The sequence below is a fragment of the Choloepus didactylus genome, chromosome 5 (assembly GCF_015220235.1).
Source record: "Choloepus didactylus isolate mChoDid1 chromosome 5, mChoDid1.pri, whole genome shotgun sequence".
NCBI lineage: Eukaryota > Metazoa > Chordata > Mammalia > Pilosa > Megalonychidae > Choloepus > Choloepus didactylus.
The window spans coordinates 37,876,281-37,893,584 of NC_051311.1; the positions used below are offsets into that span (position 1 = coordinate 37,876,281).

Below are 17,304 nucleotides of genomic sequence, written 5' to 3' on the forward strand. Positions count from 1 at the left end.
CCGGGTCACGGCTGAGTGGCCCCAGGCCAGTGAATCCCTTTGACCTGTGGCCTGCTCAGAAGGATGAGCTGGGCTCGTCGGGTTCTTGTTCTTTGGAATTTGAATTGGGAAATATGGGGAAACTGAGTTGGTTGCAGGAACCGAAGTGAGAGGCGGCTCAGAGAGATGCCACGATGGGCAAGCCCGTGGTCGAGTTCTGAGCATGGCGGGGGCTCTGAGGACGCCGTGGTCAGTGTGGGCTGACGTAGGCCTGGGTTCCCGATGCCTCCAGGCAGGAAGTCATCTGCCTTTTTCCTGAGAACGGCCTTCACTCGGTGCCTCATCTTTTCTCAGCCTCTAAGAGTCCTGAGTCCCCAGCAGGTATTTGCTGGTGGCCCCGAGTGCCTGTAGCCTCTTCATGTCTTCTTGTGCCCCACATAGTTGGCGGCGGCTTCCTGTCATCCTGCCACGTAACTGCGGCCGAGGAGCCTCCGGCCCTGCCTTTGGCTTCCTGTCAGTGTTTCTGCACACCAGAGCTGCCAGTTGGGGCTCTCTTGTCTTGGTGGTGTTTAGTCTAGAGAGAATTTCAGAATTATTTTAATAGTCTTTGCACTTCCCCGCGGGCTGTTAACGCCCGTCCGTCTTGGCAAGTGGAGCCCCTGTGAAGGACGAGCTGCCTGGGGAGCCTGGGGGAGCTACAGGTTTTACAGGTTTGAACGCCGGGGTCCACCACCCCTTCCTGCCATCTCCTTCTCATCCTCCATCCTCACCTCTCCCAGGTCCTTTCCCTACCTCATGCTAGATAGAGAAGGGTGTGAATGCAATTGAAACATAGGCTAGAAAGAGTAGAGCTGAATAAGTCTTTGGGACCCCCTTCTCTTCCTGTGGGATGGTGGCCCCTGTCTTTGGACAGCCCCATGGACAAGGGTCCCAGTGACCCCATGATGACCCTGGATGGCCAGCTCCACCCCTAGGAGAGTTTACCTCTGCACACAGAAATCCCTTGTGAAAGCCCGGGAAACCCCTTGCCTAGCTGTGACAACAGGAGTAAACTGATTGATAGAGTTGTGATGGTAGCTGCAGGTGTTTTCACCTGTTGACCTTCCCAGTGCAAAGCCTTATTTTAACAGGGAGTATATTAATCAGGGTTTAGCAGAGAAACAACTGACAGGATATATATGTATGTAAATATTATGAGATTTATTTTAGGAGTTGGCTCATGTTGACCGTGGGGATGGACAATGCCGAATTCCATAGGGCAGGCCGCAAGTTGGGAACCTCTGGTAAAGGTTTCAGTGAATTCCCCAGGAGATCTGCCTGGCTGAAGTAGAGACAGAAATTCTTTCTGACTGCTAAAATCATCTGTTTCTCCCTTTAAGGCCTTCATCTGATGGGATGAGACCCCTCTCGTTGCTGTAGGCAGTCTCCTTTGTTGATTGTAGATGCAATCAGCTGTAGATTCAGTAAACTGACTGATTTAAATCCATAAACTACCCTCACAGTAACATTCAGTCCAGTGCTTGCTCTATCAAACAACTGGACACCATAAGCCAGCCAAGTTGACATGTGATTAACAAGAAATATTTAATTAATAATAATAGTATTGGTTAACATTTGAAGGTACTTGCTCTGTACTGTGCATGCAGTTTCTGTAAGCCTCCAAGCACCCCAACGAGGAAGGTGCTGTCATTGTCCTTACTGACCGATGAAGCAGTAGCCTTGCAGTCAGTGACTTGGCCCAGGACCAGGTGACAGTGTTAAGATGTGCACCTGGAGGCACCACCCCCACTCTCCTGACACCTCCCTGCACTGTCCCCTGGGGAAGGAGGAGCTGTGTGCTCTCAGGTGCTGCAGTGGGGGAGTGGAGTGGGCACATGACAGGTGTGGGGGGGCTCTGTGGGGCAGGTGGCTGTGTGGTCGACCAGCAGCCTCCTGTCTGGGCGCAGACCCTCCTTTCTCCTTCTCAGCTCGTGAACGGGCACGTGTACTCAGGCAGCGCCGACAGGACCGTCAAGTGCTGGTTGGCAGATACGGGGGAGCGCGTGCGCACTTTCAAGACCCACGGACACAGCGTCTGTGCCCTCAAGTACCACGCGGGCATCTGTAAGTGACCCAGATCCACCCGCACCGCCCAGGCCACCCCAGCCAACCGCTCCCAGGCCTCGTTTGTGCCCATCCCTTCACTCCAGGCCGCGGCTCACTGCCCACCAGAGCCTCCCGTTGCTCAAGGAGGACCCGTGCACCTTCCTTTCCCTGACTGCTTCGGAAACTTCCCAGTCTTTCCCCAGACTTGGAGGCCACCCCACATGGCTCTAGGCTTTTTTGCTTGCCTGCTCTATCGTTCCCCCACTGGGCCTTGACTGCCCTTCAGGACTGTCATACCCAAGCATAGCAGCCATGCTTTCTCCATGTCTCTTGATCCTCCAGGGTTATTTTGCAAGAAGGTCCAAGTAAGGGTTTGGGGGCTTCTCCTCATCTTTACCCCATAAGAATGTGGGGAAGACCTGACTGTTCAGAGCTCCTAGGGTCAAAAGCACCTCTCAAGGACAAATTGTAATTATCACAGTGAGGCAGGGACATCTAGTTAATTCAGTCAGACTTGAGGGCCACATAGGGTTTGCTCCACTTGGGATTAGGTTTGGCTCTAGATAAGAAAAAACTCAAATAACAGTGGTTTAAGTAAAATGGTGGTTTATTTTTCTCTCAGGCAAAGGAATTTCAGAAGCTGGCAGTCTGGGCTGAAATAGGTGGTTCCACATTCCTTTCTATTATTTTGCTTCAGCATCCTTAGCATATATCTTCTATGTCAAGGTGGCCTCAGGTTTCAGATAGCTGCTGAAACGCCAGCCATCAGGTGATGTTTCAGGCAGGCAGGAAGAAGAGGAGGGAAGGGCAAAAGGATGCCACTTCTAGCTGAGTAGGCCCCGTTAAAGGTTTTTTTTCTGGAAGCTCCACCCAAATACTTCACCTACATCTCTTTGACCACTGTACCTTCAAGAAAGACTGGATAATTTTTTTTATTCATTTTATTGAGATATATTCACATACCATGCAGTCATACAAAACAAAGCATATATTCAATTGTTTACAGTACCATTATATAGTTGTGCATTCATCACCAAAATTAATTTTTGACATTTTCATTACCACACACACAAAAATAATAAGAATAAAAATTAAAGTGAAAAAGAACAATTAAAGTATGAAAGAACACTGGGTGCCTTTTGTGTCCCCCCCCCCCCCCATTTTTCTACTCAAAGACTGGATAATGAAGTCTTTTTTATCTGATGACATTGCAGCCAGGATTAAAAATCAGGGTTATTATTTGGAAAGAAAGAAGGCCAGAATGGCTTGTCTGTCCCACAGGTCTCAAGTTGCCACACATTTGGGCCTTGTTGTCTCTGTCCAGCTGGTTCGCCACAAGTTTATACCCCAGACTCAGCCAGGAAACATTCCCTACAGGGGAAGCTCCAACCTCATGACACCTACTGGGGAGTGGGGCTCCCAGCTTCCTGAAAATCTGTTTTCCAAAACTACCCTGCTGTCTCGGTCCAAGTGGGCCTTTGTAGCCAAAGTACTAAAGAAAGCACTGGACAAGTTCTGAGACATGAGCTTTTATTATGGGGCTTACCTACAGGGTGGGGAAGTTGAGCCACGTTACCCTGAAATCAGGAGCTTCACTGAATGGATTCAGGAGCTTCTCTGAATGGCGGCCAGTTCAGAGCACAACGTGGAAATAGTCCGCATTTTGAGGGGCTGAATAAGCTGGTTATAAGGGCTTGACATTCCAGTGGGTATGAGAGCATAAGGCAGGGAGTGGGGTAGCACCATAGGGAGGGGTTGATTGTAATCAACAGGGAGGAGGGAAGGATTATAGAGATAACAGTATCTCAGGGAGTCTCAGGGAAGAGGTCGTTTTGGGTGTAGCTTACACTTAGCATCTGATATTACAAGGAGAATAGGTCAAATCTCAGTTGTCCTAGGTCAAACATACTGTTTGTGCAGTTTTCAAGACACTGGGGGGCCAGGGGCTCCTACACCTGCTTTCCCCAACTTCTCGTTCTGCCATCAGCCCTACCCTTCCCCCTCTATTGCCACAGCTCTCCGGAGAGCAGCAGGAAGCCAGCCCCACACAGCTGAGCCTGACGGTCATCTCCCTAGGGTGGGCAGCGAGGGAAGGGCCTTGGGTGTGGGAAGAGTCACAGTGGAAAATTAAAAGCTGGATTCACAGCACAGGTGTTAGATGAAGATAGAATGAGAATTTCTGAAAATAGAGCCTGAGATGCCCTCGAGATTTAGGTGTCTGACACTGCAAAATTATTTTTTCCTCCTTCCTGTGTCAAATTCTATAAGTGTGATGATGGCTCTGCTTCCAAGTCCCAGAAATTTTTTTGTGTATCCCTCAGCACTTTTTTTTTTTAATGCAATTTTATTGAGATATACTCACACACCATATAATCCTTCCAAAGTCTACAATCACTGGCTCACAGTATCATCATGTAGTTGTGCATTCATCATCACAATTTTCAAACATTTTCATTACTCCAAAATAATATATATATATATATATATATATATACATAAAATAAAAAGAATGCCCAAACCATCCCATACCCCGTATCCCCCCTATTATTTACATATTTTTGTCATTATTTTATTACTCATCTGCCCCTTCACTGGTTAAATGGAGTGTCAGTCTCCAGGTTTTCACAGTCACACAATAAAAGCTATATAGTTATACAGTTATCACCAAGAATCAAGTCTACTGGATTACCGTTCAACAGATTCAGGTATCTCCTTCTAGCTATTCTAATACACTAGAAACTAAAATATTTATATAACGTGTAAGAATAACCTCCAGATTGACCTCTTGAGTCTACTGAGATCTCTCAGCCACTGAAGCTTTCTTATGTTTCATTTCTTTTCCCCCTTTTGGTCAAGAATCCCACGGTGCCAGGCCCAGGCTCATCCCTAGGAGTCATGTCCTGCGTTACCAGGGAGATTTACACCCCTGGGAGTCATGTCCCATGTAGGGGGGAGGATAGTGAGTTTACTTGTGGAGTTGCCTGAGAGAAAGAGAGGCCACATCTGAGCAACAAGGGTTCTCTGAGTGTGGCTCTTAATGCATAATTATTAGTAGGCTTAGATTCTCCTTTGCAGGAATGTTTCCTAAGGGTAAGCCCCAAGATTGAGGACTTGACTTAAATTGGGATTCCCTAATGCTTGTGGGAATGTCAGGAATTCCCCAGGTGAGAAAGTTTAATATTTCCACATTTTTCCCCAGTCCCTTAAGGGGACTTTGCAAATACTTTTTATTTTCTGCCCAAAGTACTCTGGGGTGTACTGCAAGTCCCAGAACTTTTAACTGAAAGAGAAGAATGTTCCACTCAGTGGCTCCAGCCAGTAGGCGGAAGGGTGGCTTCATCTCGGACACCTTCATTTGGTGGCAGCTAGAATTAAATCTGCAGCTGAAGCAAATCTCCCTGGGCCCCACCTACTTCCCACCTGTTAAGGAATTTGGTACTTGGTCTTTGCCAGTAAGGGCCCAGGATGATCAGGCTTTATTCCTGACCCCCTCCCTGCCCAGGGGTGCCCAGCCACACTGGGATTGGGGGCCATGCCAGTTTCAGAGTTGGTGGGGGGAAAGAAATCTGAAGAGACTCAGAAATGAAACTTCCTCTCTAGGGCAACAGGGCCGCATTTACCCTGTAGCTTTAACAAAAAGGCTGGGAGGTGAAGGCCGGTTAATGGAGTAAGGAAGATGCCCACCAGGAGAGGTCCTCTCACCAGTCCTGTGTCCAAGGGCAGTTTCTTGCAGCAAGCACCTGTGGTTCTCTGCCAGAGGGCATTTTCCTGTGAGGGGCAGGTCAGAGGTACCACCCAGGGGTCCTGGGGAGTTGACACTCCCACGAGTGGCCCCTGATCAGTGACTAATGAAGTTGATGGATAAATAACCAGTGCCCCCAAAGTCGGAACACTCCGAGGTATGATCTTCCCCCAAAGCTCCCTCCCCACAGGTTTGAGCCACTTGCCCACAGCAGGTACCTGCTCTTAAACATGTCCCACCTCCCCTGCACGTGCTGCCTGGAATCCCCTGCCAGCTGAACTGTTTGCTCTCAAATCTTAGCTCAGGGTTGGATTCTGCAAGAACCCAGATAAGACAATAGAGACGGAGGTTCTGGAGGTTCTGGAAGGGTGCTCGCTGGACCCGCAGCATCACCTGGGAACTTGTTAGAAATGCAGATTCTCAGTCCCCACCCGGGACCTACTGAAACAACAATTCTGGGGGCGGGGCCCAGCAATATGTTTGAACAAGCCCTCCAGGTGATTTTAATACACGCTGAAGTCTGAGAACTGTTGGACTAAGTCATAATGTAGGGAAGACCCCAAGGGGAGGCAAAATCCCGGGCTAGGAAGAAGAAACTGTAGAGGTTCCCTCCTGCTAAAGTGGTTCCACAGAACTCCAGTGAACCCCCAGAGGATTTGTCTTGTTTCAAGGACCCAGTCTATTACTGAGGAGGGCAGCCTCTGCAGGAGTTTCTGGTTAGTCAGCCCCTGCTCTCTGCTCTGAAATGCGCTGCTTGGGTGGACGTGGGAGAGGGGAGAGCTTCCAGGGCATGGATGGGTTATCCCCTCCAGGGGCTTCAGAGCCTGCCTGACAGCAGGCAGGGGACCAAGCTTCACCAAAGGCTTCCAGCAGCAGGCCAGTGAGAGCAGGTCAGGGGCTCAGGGAGGACCTCTAGGAACCTGGGCCCATGAGACATTTGGGAGGGACATGCTGACCTGAAGCCCCAGGAGAGCATGGCAGCTGCAGGCCCTGCGGGGAAGTCTCAGGCCACAGGGAGCTCACAGGAGTGGAATGAGGTCAAGACCAAGCCGTCCATTTACACAGAGCCTCATTCTTGTAGAGACTTCTGCATATTTCCCTTTCGAACCTGAGAATTTGCTTGTGAGGCAGGCAGGGTAGCTGTCACCATCTGACAAAGGAGGAAACATAGTTCCAGGAGACACTGCATTTCTGCTCTGACCCTGGTGCCTGCTCTTCCTTCTGGTGTTCCAGTTCCCTTCCCCTGGGCTCCCTAGAGGGAGGAAGTGGAGGGGTCTCCGCGGAGCGAGGCGCCCATTGTGTGTGCTCTGTGTTCCCAGTGTTCACGGGCAGTGGGGACGCCTGCGCCCGGGCCTTCGACGCCCAGTCTGGAGGGCTGCAGAGGGTGTTCAGGGGCCACGCCTTCGTCATCAACTGCATCCAGGTAAGACACAACTCCATGTTTCCTGGGACCCTCCTTGGCTTGTTGACTGAACAGGGGCCGAGAGGCGGCCTAAGCGCCAACTGCCTCAGAGGCGAAGGCGTCTGAGCCTTGATCCTGGAAACGAGGTCTCCATGTCCTTCCCATCACTGTCGCTCCGGAGCCGCAGCCCATCAGGCAAGCTAGGAATTTCCTTTTCCCACCAAGTCCTTAGATCCCCGTTGACTGGTATTTTACTACTTGCAAGATGCTGTTAACCAATCCTGCCTAGTCCTCTATATTTTAATCCTATAATTACGTGTGGAATAGGCTATATTGGCTGGGGAGGCCAGCCGTTCTGACCCGGCGCTCCTCATCCGAAAGGCTGCGATTCCCGGTCTCCCCTGCCCGCGCGGAGTCAGCGCGGTGGCCCGCGGCGCTGGGACCCGCTGCCTTGCCTTCCCGCGCAGGTGCACGACCAGGTGCTCTACACCGCCTCCCACGACGGCACGCTGCGGCTCTGGGACGTGCGCGGGCTCTGCAAGCACGGGCCGGGCCGCGCGCCCCCGGAGCCGCCGCCGCAGCGCCGGGGCGCCCCCAAACGGAGCTTGTCGCAGCTCTTCAACAACAAGGTGGGCTGCGCCGCGGCGGCGCCCGCGGGCGGGGACTGAGCTGCCCGGTCCCGGAGCGCCGCGCACGCAGCGCTGCCCGCCGCATATCTGCACGCCTGAAGAGGTCGCCTGCTGCTCTGGATGGCGGCAGGAGGCGACGAGGCACTCTGAGACTGGAGACGTTGGTGGGGATTTTTTTGGTTTTAGTTTTGTATTTATGGACTATTCCAAAGCCTTCTCTTGTTCAGCTGCTGCAGCCACCCACTTAATGGGAAGGCATCTTGGAAAGTAACTGAATCGACTCAACAGATTGTACTCCCCCGCGGGAAACCGATGTCCTCCGAGCCCTCTTTGCTTGTCCTCTTACATTGCTCCTCTCTCGCCTTCCATCCCAACCAGCTAAAGGCCTTAGGAGAGCAGCCCCTGCTCTCAGGCCTTGTTACCTGTTAGACTCTCCTAACTTTCAGGGTCACCAGCCTGAGAGCTTTTGTGGTTGCGAGAATGCACACCTTCCCCAGGCTCCCGAATCCCCTAATGAAGCCAACACTTTCCTGCTGAGAGGAGATAGAGGACATTTTCTACAAAAGCCACTGAGCCACAGATCGTTGTTTTTCACTTTGGCAAAATGTCATGGACATTTGTAGAGAACTAAAATAGATGTCTTTAAAAGTGTTCTTTAATATGCCTGTTTTGTTTTGCAAAATGGAGTCGCAGCTTCCTTTAGGAGGGGTTCCAGGCCCACAGGGGAGGCCTGGCCTGTCCCGGCTCTGCCTCACCTTGGGACCTTAGGAAAGTCATACACCCTGCCTCCTCCTACCTTTGTGGATGAAGGACGATCCCTGCAATGCCACTGGTGGCTGGGAGTAGCTGTGGAAAAGGCAGGGGGAACAAAAACAGGGTCTTCTGCCTGTTTAAGTAGCAGTGGGGATCCTGTCACTCCCTGCTCTGGAGCTCCCGTTATTTTCTGGCTTGAATCAGAAGGGTCTCTTCTCTTGGGGTCTGGTATAGAAAGGCTGGGGTAGTAGCCACCTAGCCTCTGTCTGTTCCAGGGACTTCTTTCTACACATAGTCATATCTAGCTCTGTGCCAAACAAGGTAACAGTAAACACACAGAAGCAGCAATGGGAGTGATTCAAGTTGAAGTACTGAGAGACTTACTTAATGGGGGAAGTGGGGTACAGGCTTTGGCTGGGCAGGCCCAGGTTCCAACTCTGTCCCCACAGACATCCATCAGCAGCCCCTCTTATCACTTGGAGACCATGCTTTAGGCCCCTTGCTAGTGCCAATCTTCTGCATCCACAGAACCCTGGGCCAAACCTTGGCTGGTCCCTGGTGCAGGAAGAGAGGAAGTACAAAAGACTGTCTGTCTTGAGTGCTCAGTGTCTTGCCTCAGAATCCCTCCAGGGAGACAAGCCTCCAGTGCAGAAGCAGCCCTCGATGTAGAGAAGCATGCCCTTCGTTGTCCTAAAAATGTAAAAGATGTGCTGCAGGACAGATATTACCTGCTTTCTGGAATGCCCAGAAGGGCCCAGGCCCCAGCCTGTGGGTGAACATCATAACCCTTCTGGTCTAGAGAACAGGCACAGCATTGGTACTGTGGGCAGTAGGGAGGGATGGGCACACATGGGCCAGGGCTCTAGGCCAAGCCTCTAAACACTGGCAACCCAAGCAGCCTCCCCAGGAGAGCAGGTTGCTGGTTAATTAAGCAGAACATTGTTACAGGGAACCTGCTGGAACTGTAACCTTTGCTGTATTTGAGTGTGATTTAAGCACACAATACAGATGAGTGGGATTGCCAGGTCCTGCTGCCAGCAATATGCCCAACAGAGAGGGGCTGTCGTAAGAAAAAGCTGGAGACATTACAGGAAGGCCAAGCAGAGAAGAGTACCTGCTCATCAGTATTCTTGGGGGGAACAAATCCTGGGCCTATATTTACATTCACATTCTCACAGACTCCTGACTTAAGTAGTTTGAGTAACCAGACACTGAGGCTCACAGGCAATGCTGTCTCAACTACTCTTGGTTATGTCATCTGAGATCCTCCATGTTATTCTACCACAGCAGAGAACAAAACACTTAGGCTACAATACCCCTTAAGAGAAATACCCAGCTGGATGTCGATACTAAAAAATGTGCTGCAGCCTTAGTTTTCTCTAGCCTGTCTCTCCTGGAGAAAAAATAGGAGACAGGGAACCACTATTTTGCATTTATACAGCATAATACATTTGTATAATTTTCATTTAAAGCAACACAGAGGCCTTTGCTAGTGTCAGGGGGTATATAAAAAAGAACAGATATTTGTTATCTCTTTGGTTCCCACAAGCCCACAAGAGAAAAATGTACCCCCTGGTCAGGTTCTCTAAACTGAGATCTGGTACCCTTCTAGCTATACCACAGCTGCCTTGCTATAAAGAAATAAATCAGAAGGCCAAGGCTTTTGCCTTTGAGAAATATATTGTTGGACAATAGAAGGACAAGGAACCATTTAAGATGTGGGTTTGAAAACAAGATGAAAGGATATGGCAGTCACAAAGGCAGAATTTTACAAGAAAAGTTTATCAGTGTAAAGTCCATCTGAACAAGTAGAGTTTTTCAACAGCGTCACAAGTGACATCTGCCTTAAGTACGTCAGCATCCCTCTCCTGCTCAAATTTTTCTCATGGCCCTGACATTCTGCCACATCAAATCTAAACTCCCCTGCCCCCAGTTTCAGGGTGCTCTGTAACTGGACTCAGCAACTCATCCAACCTCATTCTTCTTTTCTCCCCAGCACATTCACCCTCAGATGAGTCAAGGACATTATTCCCATGACCCCATGAATACGTCAAACTCACTCTGTCCTACCCCCATTATTTCCTAATTTGTCCTGAGTCTGGAATGTACCTTCCCTCCTCTTTCCAGAGATCCCCTTCTAGGCCCACCTCCATGATGACTTCTCTGACTCCTCCAGCCTCAGCATACTCCCTCCTGTTTAATAGCATTTTCATCATGTATGTTCTCTGCTGCTTCTATTGCCCTATAAAGCAGGGAGCACCAGTAACTGACTGCTCAATTTCACATGATTAGAGGCAGAGTCAGGACCAGAACCCAAGTCCCCAACTCATGCAGACAGGTAGCAGTCTGTACCCCGGCCTGTGCTTGGAGATGGTGTATTACCAGAACTGCCTCAAATGGACGACAACTGCCTTGCGACTTCCTAACTCGAGAACTGGCTTCTCCTTGCATGTCTCCAAGAGAAAATGGAGCAAAGACAGGGACCTGCCAGTGGGGCTATACATCTCTAGCCTTTTGCATTAACAAAACATTTGGGAGTCTAGAAGCTATGCCTGGCCCACGCCTAAGACAGTAACTTGTCAGCCAAAGGCTTCAATTCAGGCATGAAATCCAAGTTTAACATTCTCCCAAGTCAAACAAAGCCCAGAGACATCTCTTGACATTGGCTCAGCTGTAGCTTCCAAAGCCGAGAGAGCAAACCCCAAGAGATCCTGCTTCAGTTGCCCCTCCTTTCTTAAGTCTTATTTATCCCAATCAACAACAAGCTCTGCTTTTTACACTTGCTCTTTTTATAACAGATATCCAGTGTTGCTTTTGAGGGCACTCATTTGATTTCCTCACAAAACCCAATGGAAACAAACATCTAGGAGTCAAAATGAAGCTCTAGCTCACCCACTGTCAACACTTAAAGCAATTTAGAATGTTTAGTAACTTATTGCAAAAGTTAAGCTGACAATTTTTGAACACGTTTTACACCTTTTATTTCTGTCTGCATCATCCATCTTAAAAGAATAACAAGATTCCCAAATATCCAAACTGGACTGCTGTCCAAGCTTTATCAAAGTGACTACTCAAAGAGTCAAATTATTTCAGTCTCTTGTCAGCAATGATATGGCACATTTGGCCCTCAGTCATAGTAGCTTCCAGTGACTTGGAAGGGCAGAAAAAGGCTCCGGAATACATCTGGCACTTGATTCATTCAGCAGCTGGTTGCTGCCAGCTGTGTCCTAAGTGCTGAAACTGATTTTCATTTAATACAAATCTACAGAAGAATGCAGGGTGCATTGAGAATGGTTATTTGTGCCGTTAAAAGGCATTAAGTACTTTAGAATAGTCTCTCTGTAATACAGATACACCAAAAAGCTCTGCAAAAACCTGGAGAAAATATATCTAAATCTCTGATAGGTATTTTAGCTAGGAATGAGTTTAATATGACAGCACGTGGTTGAGTCTAAAAATGTTAATTAAAAATACCTGCTTTGGTTCACATAAGACTTTCCCATTTAATAAAGACTTTCTGTTGTTAAAGGGAATTTTGAATATATATCAATCCTGAATTTCAACAATTTCAACTGTATATTTTACTATAAAAGCATAAAAAACATCAAAATTTCACACTGAAGACATCTGCCACAATTTGATATGGCTACTGGAGCCTCATTTTTATGCCCCCAAAGCAACTGGAATGGTTGAAGATTTAAAAGACAATTTTAGGGACAGGTGGTAAGGGTGATGCAGGAAAACATGGAGCTTACAAGTCACAGACTGAAACATGGAAAGAAGGGAAAAAATCAACTGGGCTCAGGAGGGCAGGAAAGCAGGGCAAGATAAAGAGGAGGAGACAAATCAGGGGAAAATCTCTCTCTTGATTATCCGTCTCCTGGAGACCTTCCCCAGTGACTACCCTCTTCTCCACAGGAACCCAACCCTCACTCCTTTCTCATTTCTGGTGAAAAGAAATCAAGCAGGGAGGACAGAGTTAGGAATGCAGAATCTGAAGCAGAAGAGGACTTGCAAGAGTCAGGCCAAAGGAAGCTCTTTCCCCAAGGCCATCCATTACTGACCAGGACCTCTTCCCGCCAAACCTTCTCTTTAACTGATATGCCCCTACTCCCTGCCTGTCCCCTCCCTACATCCAAGTAGGAATCACTCTTTTAGCAGAATCAGATAAAAGGTAAGAAGAAAAGAAAGACCTGCATTAGACTTTTCATAATGATAGATTTATAAGCAGAAACTTAGTACTTATTTCTGTTCACTATTTAGTTTTTCTTTGTTGCTGATTTTATATTTTCTACATAGGATAAGTACTCTGCAATAATAATTTCTTCATCTTCCAGAGTTGAGTCAAGATAATCTTCTTCATGTTCTGGAATATCTTCCAGTATTTCATTGACTGCCTCTGTCTCCATATCTTCATCTGTTGAGGCACTAGAGGTACCTACAATAAAATATTGTGGTAATAAGTGAGTTAAATGAGAAGAATAGTATGAGAAGAAAAATCCATGGAATGACTGCACCGATCAAAGTTAATCTCAGACTATGCCTTCTGCTGGCCACACTCTCAAACCAGCCTGCAGCGCAGAAGGCAGGGAACGCCTTTCTCGGTCTCTGTTTCAGCCTATATTGAAGTTCCTTTCCTGATCTGTCAGCATCCAATTTGATAAGAATGCTTTGCACTCAATTCAGTATTCAGAGACCTACACCTACCTGCAGAACCTGAAGGGGAGGTGGATGGAGTTGACGAAGAATCTTCCACTGAGAGCTGCAGGTCAGGAGGAAGATTCCCTCCATTGTGAGCCAGGGTCTGAGCTGCCAGCTGGACGTTCCCCCGGAACACTCTCAGCGCAGCTTCAGCAACTACAGTGTCAAAACCCATGTATACCAGCTAGGGAAGAAGACAGGGAAAATGAACCTCAGCTACACAGTGCTAAGACTGACCTCAGTTCCATGTCCAACATTTCTATCATCCACACAGGCACAGCTAGGACAGCCTCATCTTAGAGGTGATAACTTTTTTAAAACTGCCATGCATACCATTGCCCTTTCAGCACAGATCAGTCTTAGTGCCAATAAAAGCCTGAAGCAACCTGGAAAGGACTAGAAAGACTTGGGCCAAATATATCAATGTCCAGTCATCCTAGGAATAGGTAACAGTCTCATGGGCTTAGAAAAAAGTGTAACAAACTAGTTACTGTTACCACTAGTTAAGTAGCTACAGTGTACTTGGCATACCTAATTTGTGTGTGTGGCTGACAAAAGTGGACAGAGTTATCACTTGAGTCACAAAGTTGAACAGTGTTTCATAAGAAACAGTGTCATCCTTTTAGGTCACAGGCAGAGAATTTGGGCTGTGTAGGTTGGTGTAAAAAGTGATACACATATACAAGGGGAGAAATCCCTTAAGAAAGAAGAACTATCAGTTGCTTTCTCACTTTTCCTACTTACTCTCTCTGGAATTATCCCCTGCTCCTCCTCTTGCACCCCACCCTCATTTCCACATGCTTGGCTGGCATTCTAGGGTAGGTAAAAGGCACATCTAGAGCCTGAAAAGCAACACCACCAGCAGAGACTCAGCCCCTAGTCCTGTCACCAACCTTGAAATCCAATCAAACTCACCAGAGGGGCACATGCATTTTCACTTACTTGGTCAATGTTTTCCTGGGAAGGACTTTCTTGATGGTTGTTGGTTTCAGGATCTGAATCATTTAACCACCACATGTGAGGATTACTGAGAAGAATCTAAAGACATACAGGAATACACTTTACTGATCACTAAGAATTATTTATTTACGCAAACACTGACTGAACACCTTTATGTGCCAGGCAGACATAGTTCCTGTCCTCAGGCCAGCATGAGGACAAGAAAACAACTATAGGACATCATGATGGAACTATGCAAAGGGTGCTCTGGAAGCAGAGAAGAGGGGTACCTAACCCAGGCTGGGGGCCGGAGAGGCTGCTGTTCAAATGCTTCCTGCAAAAGATAACATCAGAGATGAGGTCTGAAGGACAAGTAAAATTTAGCCAGGCAAAAGGATCACTTCTCCTGAGGAAGCAAGGAGAGTTGAGATACAGAGAGCACGGGGAAGAAGTACCCCCAAGAAAACAAGTTTTGCTAGTTTAGACTTTGGGGCTAAAAAGTCATAAAAATCTACAAACAGAAAGATTTCTTAAGTAATTCAGGGCTACCCAATGTAATGTATCCTTTGAAGGTGTCATGCCCTTTAGATTTAAAATGTCCAACAAAAAATAAACTTCTTTTGACCCTTGATCTCTTTGCTACATACTTCCTCTTAACCTTAAAAAACTCTTAGGAGGAATTTCCCTTCTATACATACTTCTGTATTGGTTGAATGTTTTATGATAAGAATGAATTTAGGTATTACTTGTGGAACTAAAATCTATTTTTGAGCCCCCTCAGGATTTTTTACCCTTTTATAGTTCTCCAACACAAGAAATAAAACTAGACGTTCAAATATGCTTTTTAAATTAAAAAATATGTATTAAAAAACAGAAGCACACAGGATTTTTAGGGTGGTGAAATTATTCTATATGATAGCATAATGGTGGAAACATACGCATTTGTCAGAACCCATAGAACTGCACAACACAAAGAGTGAACCTAATGTAAACTATGGAGTATAGATAATAAAAAAATTGGCTCATCAACTAAAAATGTACCACACTAACACAAGATGTTAGTAATAGGGGAAACTAGGGGGTGGGGGTAGGGGGTATATGGGAACTGAACTACCTACTTGATTTATCTGTAAACCTAAAACTATTACAAAAAACAAAGTCTATTAATTAACAAAACAAAATACTAACTTGTGGGAACTTCTGAGGAATGGAACAGAAGGAGGTCTCGAGTATAAAAGGTGGGGAATGGCTCCCCATTCCCTGCAGGATCGAGTATGACCTCCCTAGCAGGGCATACTTGACAACTTGGCCCCTGCCTACATGTCTGACCCCATCTATCCCACCCCACTGCCCCAGGCAAGCCCCTAAACCTAAGCCTCAGCAACTCTGTGCAACTCTTCCAGCTCCTGCTCCCTCATGCCTCTAACCCTCCACACTGGTTGCTGCATCTACCCAGAGATCCTTCTCCTCCACAACTCAGCTCCCATGTCCCTCCTCCAGACAGCCTTCCCTGAACCCCTCCCACACCCCATGCTCATCCTCTAGGAGCCGTCAGCCCACTGTGCTCTGTCTGTCTCCCCACCAATCTGTGGGTTCCAAGGGCAGAAACCGTCTTCCACTTCAAGTTGCTGAACACCTGCCCCTTTTAAATATTCAGTAGGCTTGTTGAACAAAAGTTATTTTTTTGTTCAACAAGGTATTTACTACTAATCTGGTTCCCAACCTGTTCTGTCACTTCTGAGGATATCTTAAGGAGCCCCTTTGCCAACATATACTAGAGACTTTTTAAAAAGGAAAAAAATAAAGTTAGATATTAAAATTAAAAAATTTAATAAAAAAACTATACTAAAAAAATACTGAAATTTTAATGATCACTCTCCCAGAAATGGAGACTTAAGTATAATGTAATAACCCTCTTCTTCCACTGTGAAAATTATGCCTGTTTACGTTTACTGTTAAACTCCTTCTGCTGCAAGATGAAATCTCACAAAAGTCCTGCCCTGTGGGCTCTGCCACGTTGTGAATCGGCACACAAGTCCCTGATCCAGGGAGGGCTGGGCCAGACACCATGTTGGGTCCCACCATGCTGGCTCTGTATTTAGATTAGAAAACAAAAAAGAGCTGACCCTTAGATCCAGAGAGCAATGTAAAGGATGGCCTCACAAGAGTGAAGCTCCTTAAGTCAAGGAAGCATACTGGTGAGAAGCTTCTCTAAAGAAGCCAAAGAAATGGGGCCTGACACTGAAGTAGAACTGAACAGGACACTATCAGCGACAAGGCAGGGAGGTGCCTGGCTGGGAATGCACTACCTTCAGGGCTTCATCCAGGTTTCCGCTTGCCTGATGGAGGGCCTGTTTGGCTGCATGAGTGGAGTAGCCCATTCCTTTCAAAGAGTTTATGTTCTCCAGGCGGCGTCTTCTCTTCTCTTTTTCCTCTTTCCTTATCTGAGCCAATTCCTTTTGGAAAACAGCAGTCTCGAGTTAGGGTCTGAAATTTCATAGAAAGTTTTCTAAAACTAAGCTCTCTAGGACTCTCAGGGTTGCCAAGCAAAGCAAAAACAGAAAAGAGCGAACCTCCTTTACCTGTTCTTGCCCAGTCGGACAGCATGAGAGCTAGAAGGAAAGAGACCTACTGAGTGCTTCTCCTGAGGGCAGAACAGAAATTAGAGATTTCAGTCCATGGCAGGAAGGAAGCTCCTCACTGTTACCACTACTCAGCATCAGAAAACGCCACACAGAGCCTAGTGAGCAATCCTCAGTGAAGGCAGCCAGAGAAAAGTAGACTGATCAGCCCCCAGGAATGGAGCAGAAAAGATTCCTGCACCAGGTGGGAGGATTTCTCACCCCATGATGAATCACCTGGAGGGTCTTGTTAAAATGTGAATTCTGAGAATTGGGCAGGGGGAGGGGGCTTCTGGGTGATGCCAGTGCTGCTGATCCATCCACTATGCTTTGAGTGGCAAGGACTCAGGTGCCCTCTAGGGTCTAAGGTGCCTTTTAGGGTCTGTCATTCCGTTTAAAACCTAGAGAAGTCTAAACATTAGGTGACATCAAAATTCATCTAATCCCATGGTT

At 47.4% G+C, this 17,304-nt stretch overlaps 2 protein-coding genes across 8 annotated transcripts in view; one reads left to right on the forward strand and one right to left on the reverse strand.

The window, feature by feature from the left end:
• The window catches only part of WDR86 (WD repeat domain 86), a 64,910-nt gene that overhangs the window by 23,068 nt on the left and 24,538 nt on the right, over nucleotides 1-17,304 (forward strand). For 3 of the 7 annotated variants that reach the window (XM_037835782.1, XM_037835783.1, XM_037835788.1), the window contains 3 exons: nucleotides 1,926-2,082; nucleotides 7,126-7,229; nucleotides 7,590-8,488. In XM_037835782.1, coding sequence (XP_037691710.1) covers nucleotides 1,926-2,082; nucleotides 7,126-7,229; nucleotides 7,590-8,108 — 780 coding nt within the window. In that variant the 3' untranslated portion in view covers nucleotides 8,109-8,488. Of the gene's footprint in view, nucleotides 1-1,925; nucleotides 2,083-7,125; nucleotides 7,230-7,589; nucleotides 8,489-17,304 lie in introns of those variants that run through there. The other 4 variants (XM_037835784.1, XM_037835785.1, XM_037835786.1 and 1 more) reach the window with 4 other exon arrangements.
• NUB1 (negative regulator of ubiquitin like proteins 1) overlaps nucleotides 10,252-17,304 on the reverse strand; it is a 38,504-nt gene continuing 31,451 nt past the window's right edge. The window contains 4 exon segments of the mRNA XM_037835779.1: nucleotides 10,252-13,028; nucleotides 13,298-13,475; nucleotides 14,234-14,329; nucleotides 16,540-16,686. Of these exon segments, the coding sequence (XP_037691707.1) occupies nucleotides 12,850-13,028; nucleotides 13,298-13,475; nucleotides 14,234-14,329; nucleotides 16,540-16,686 (600 nt within the window). The 3' untranslated portion in view covers nucleotides 10,252-12,849.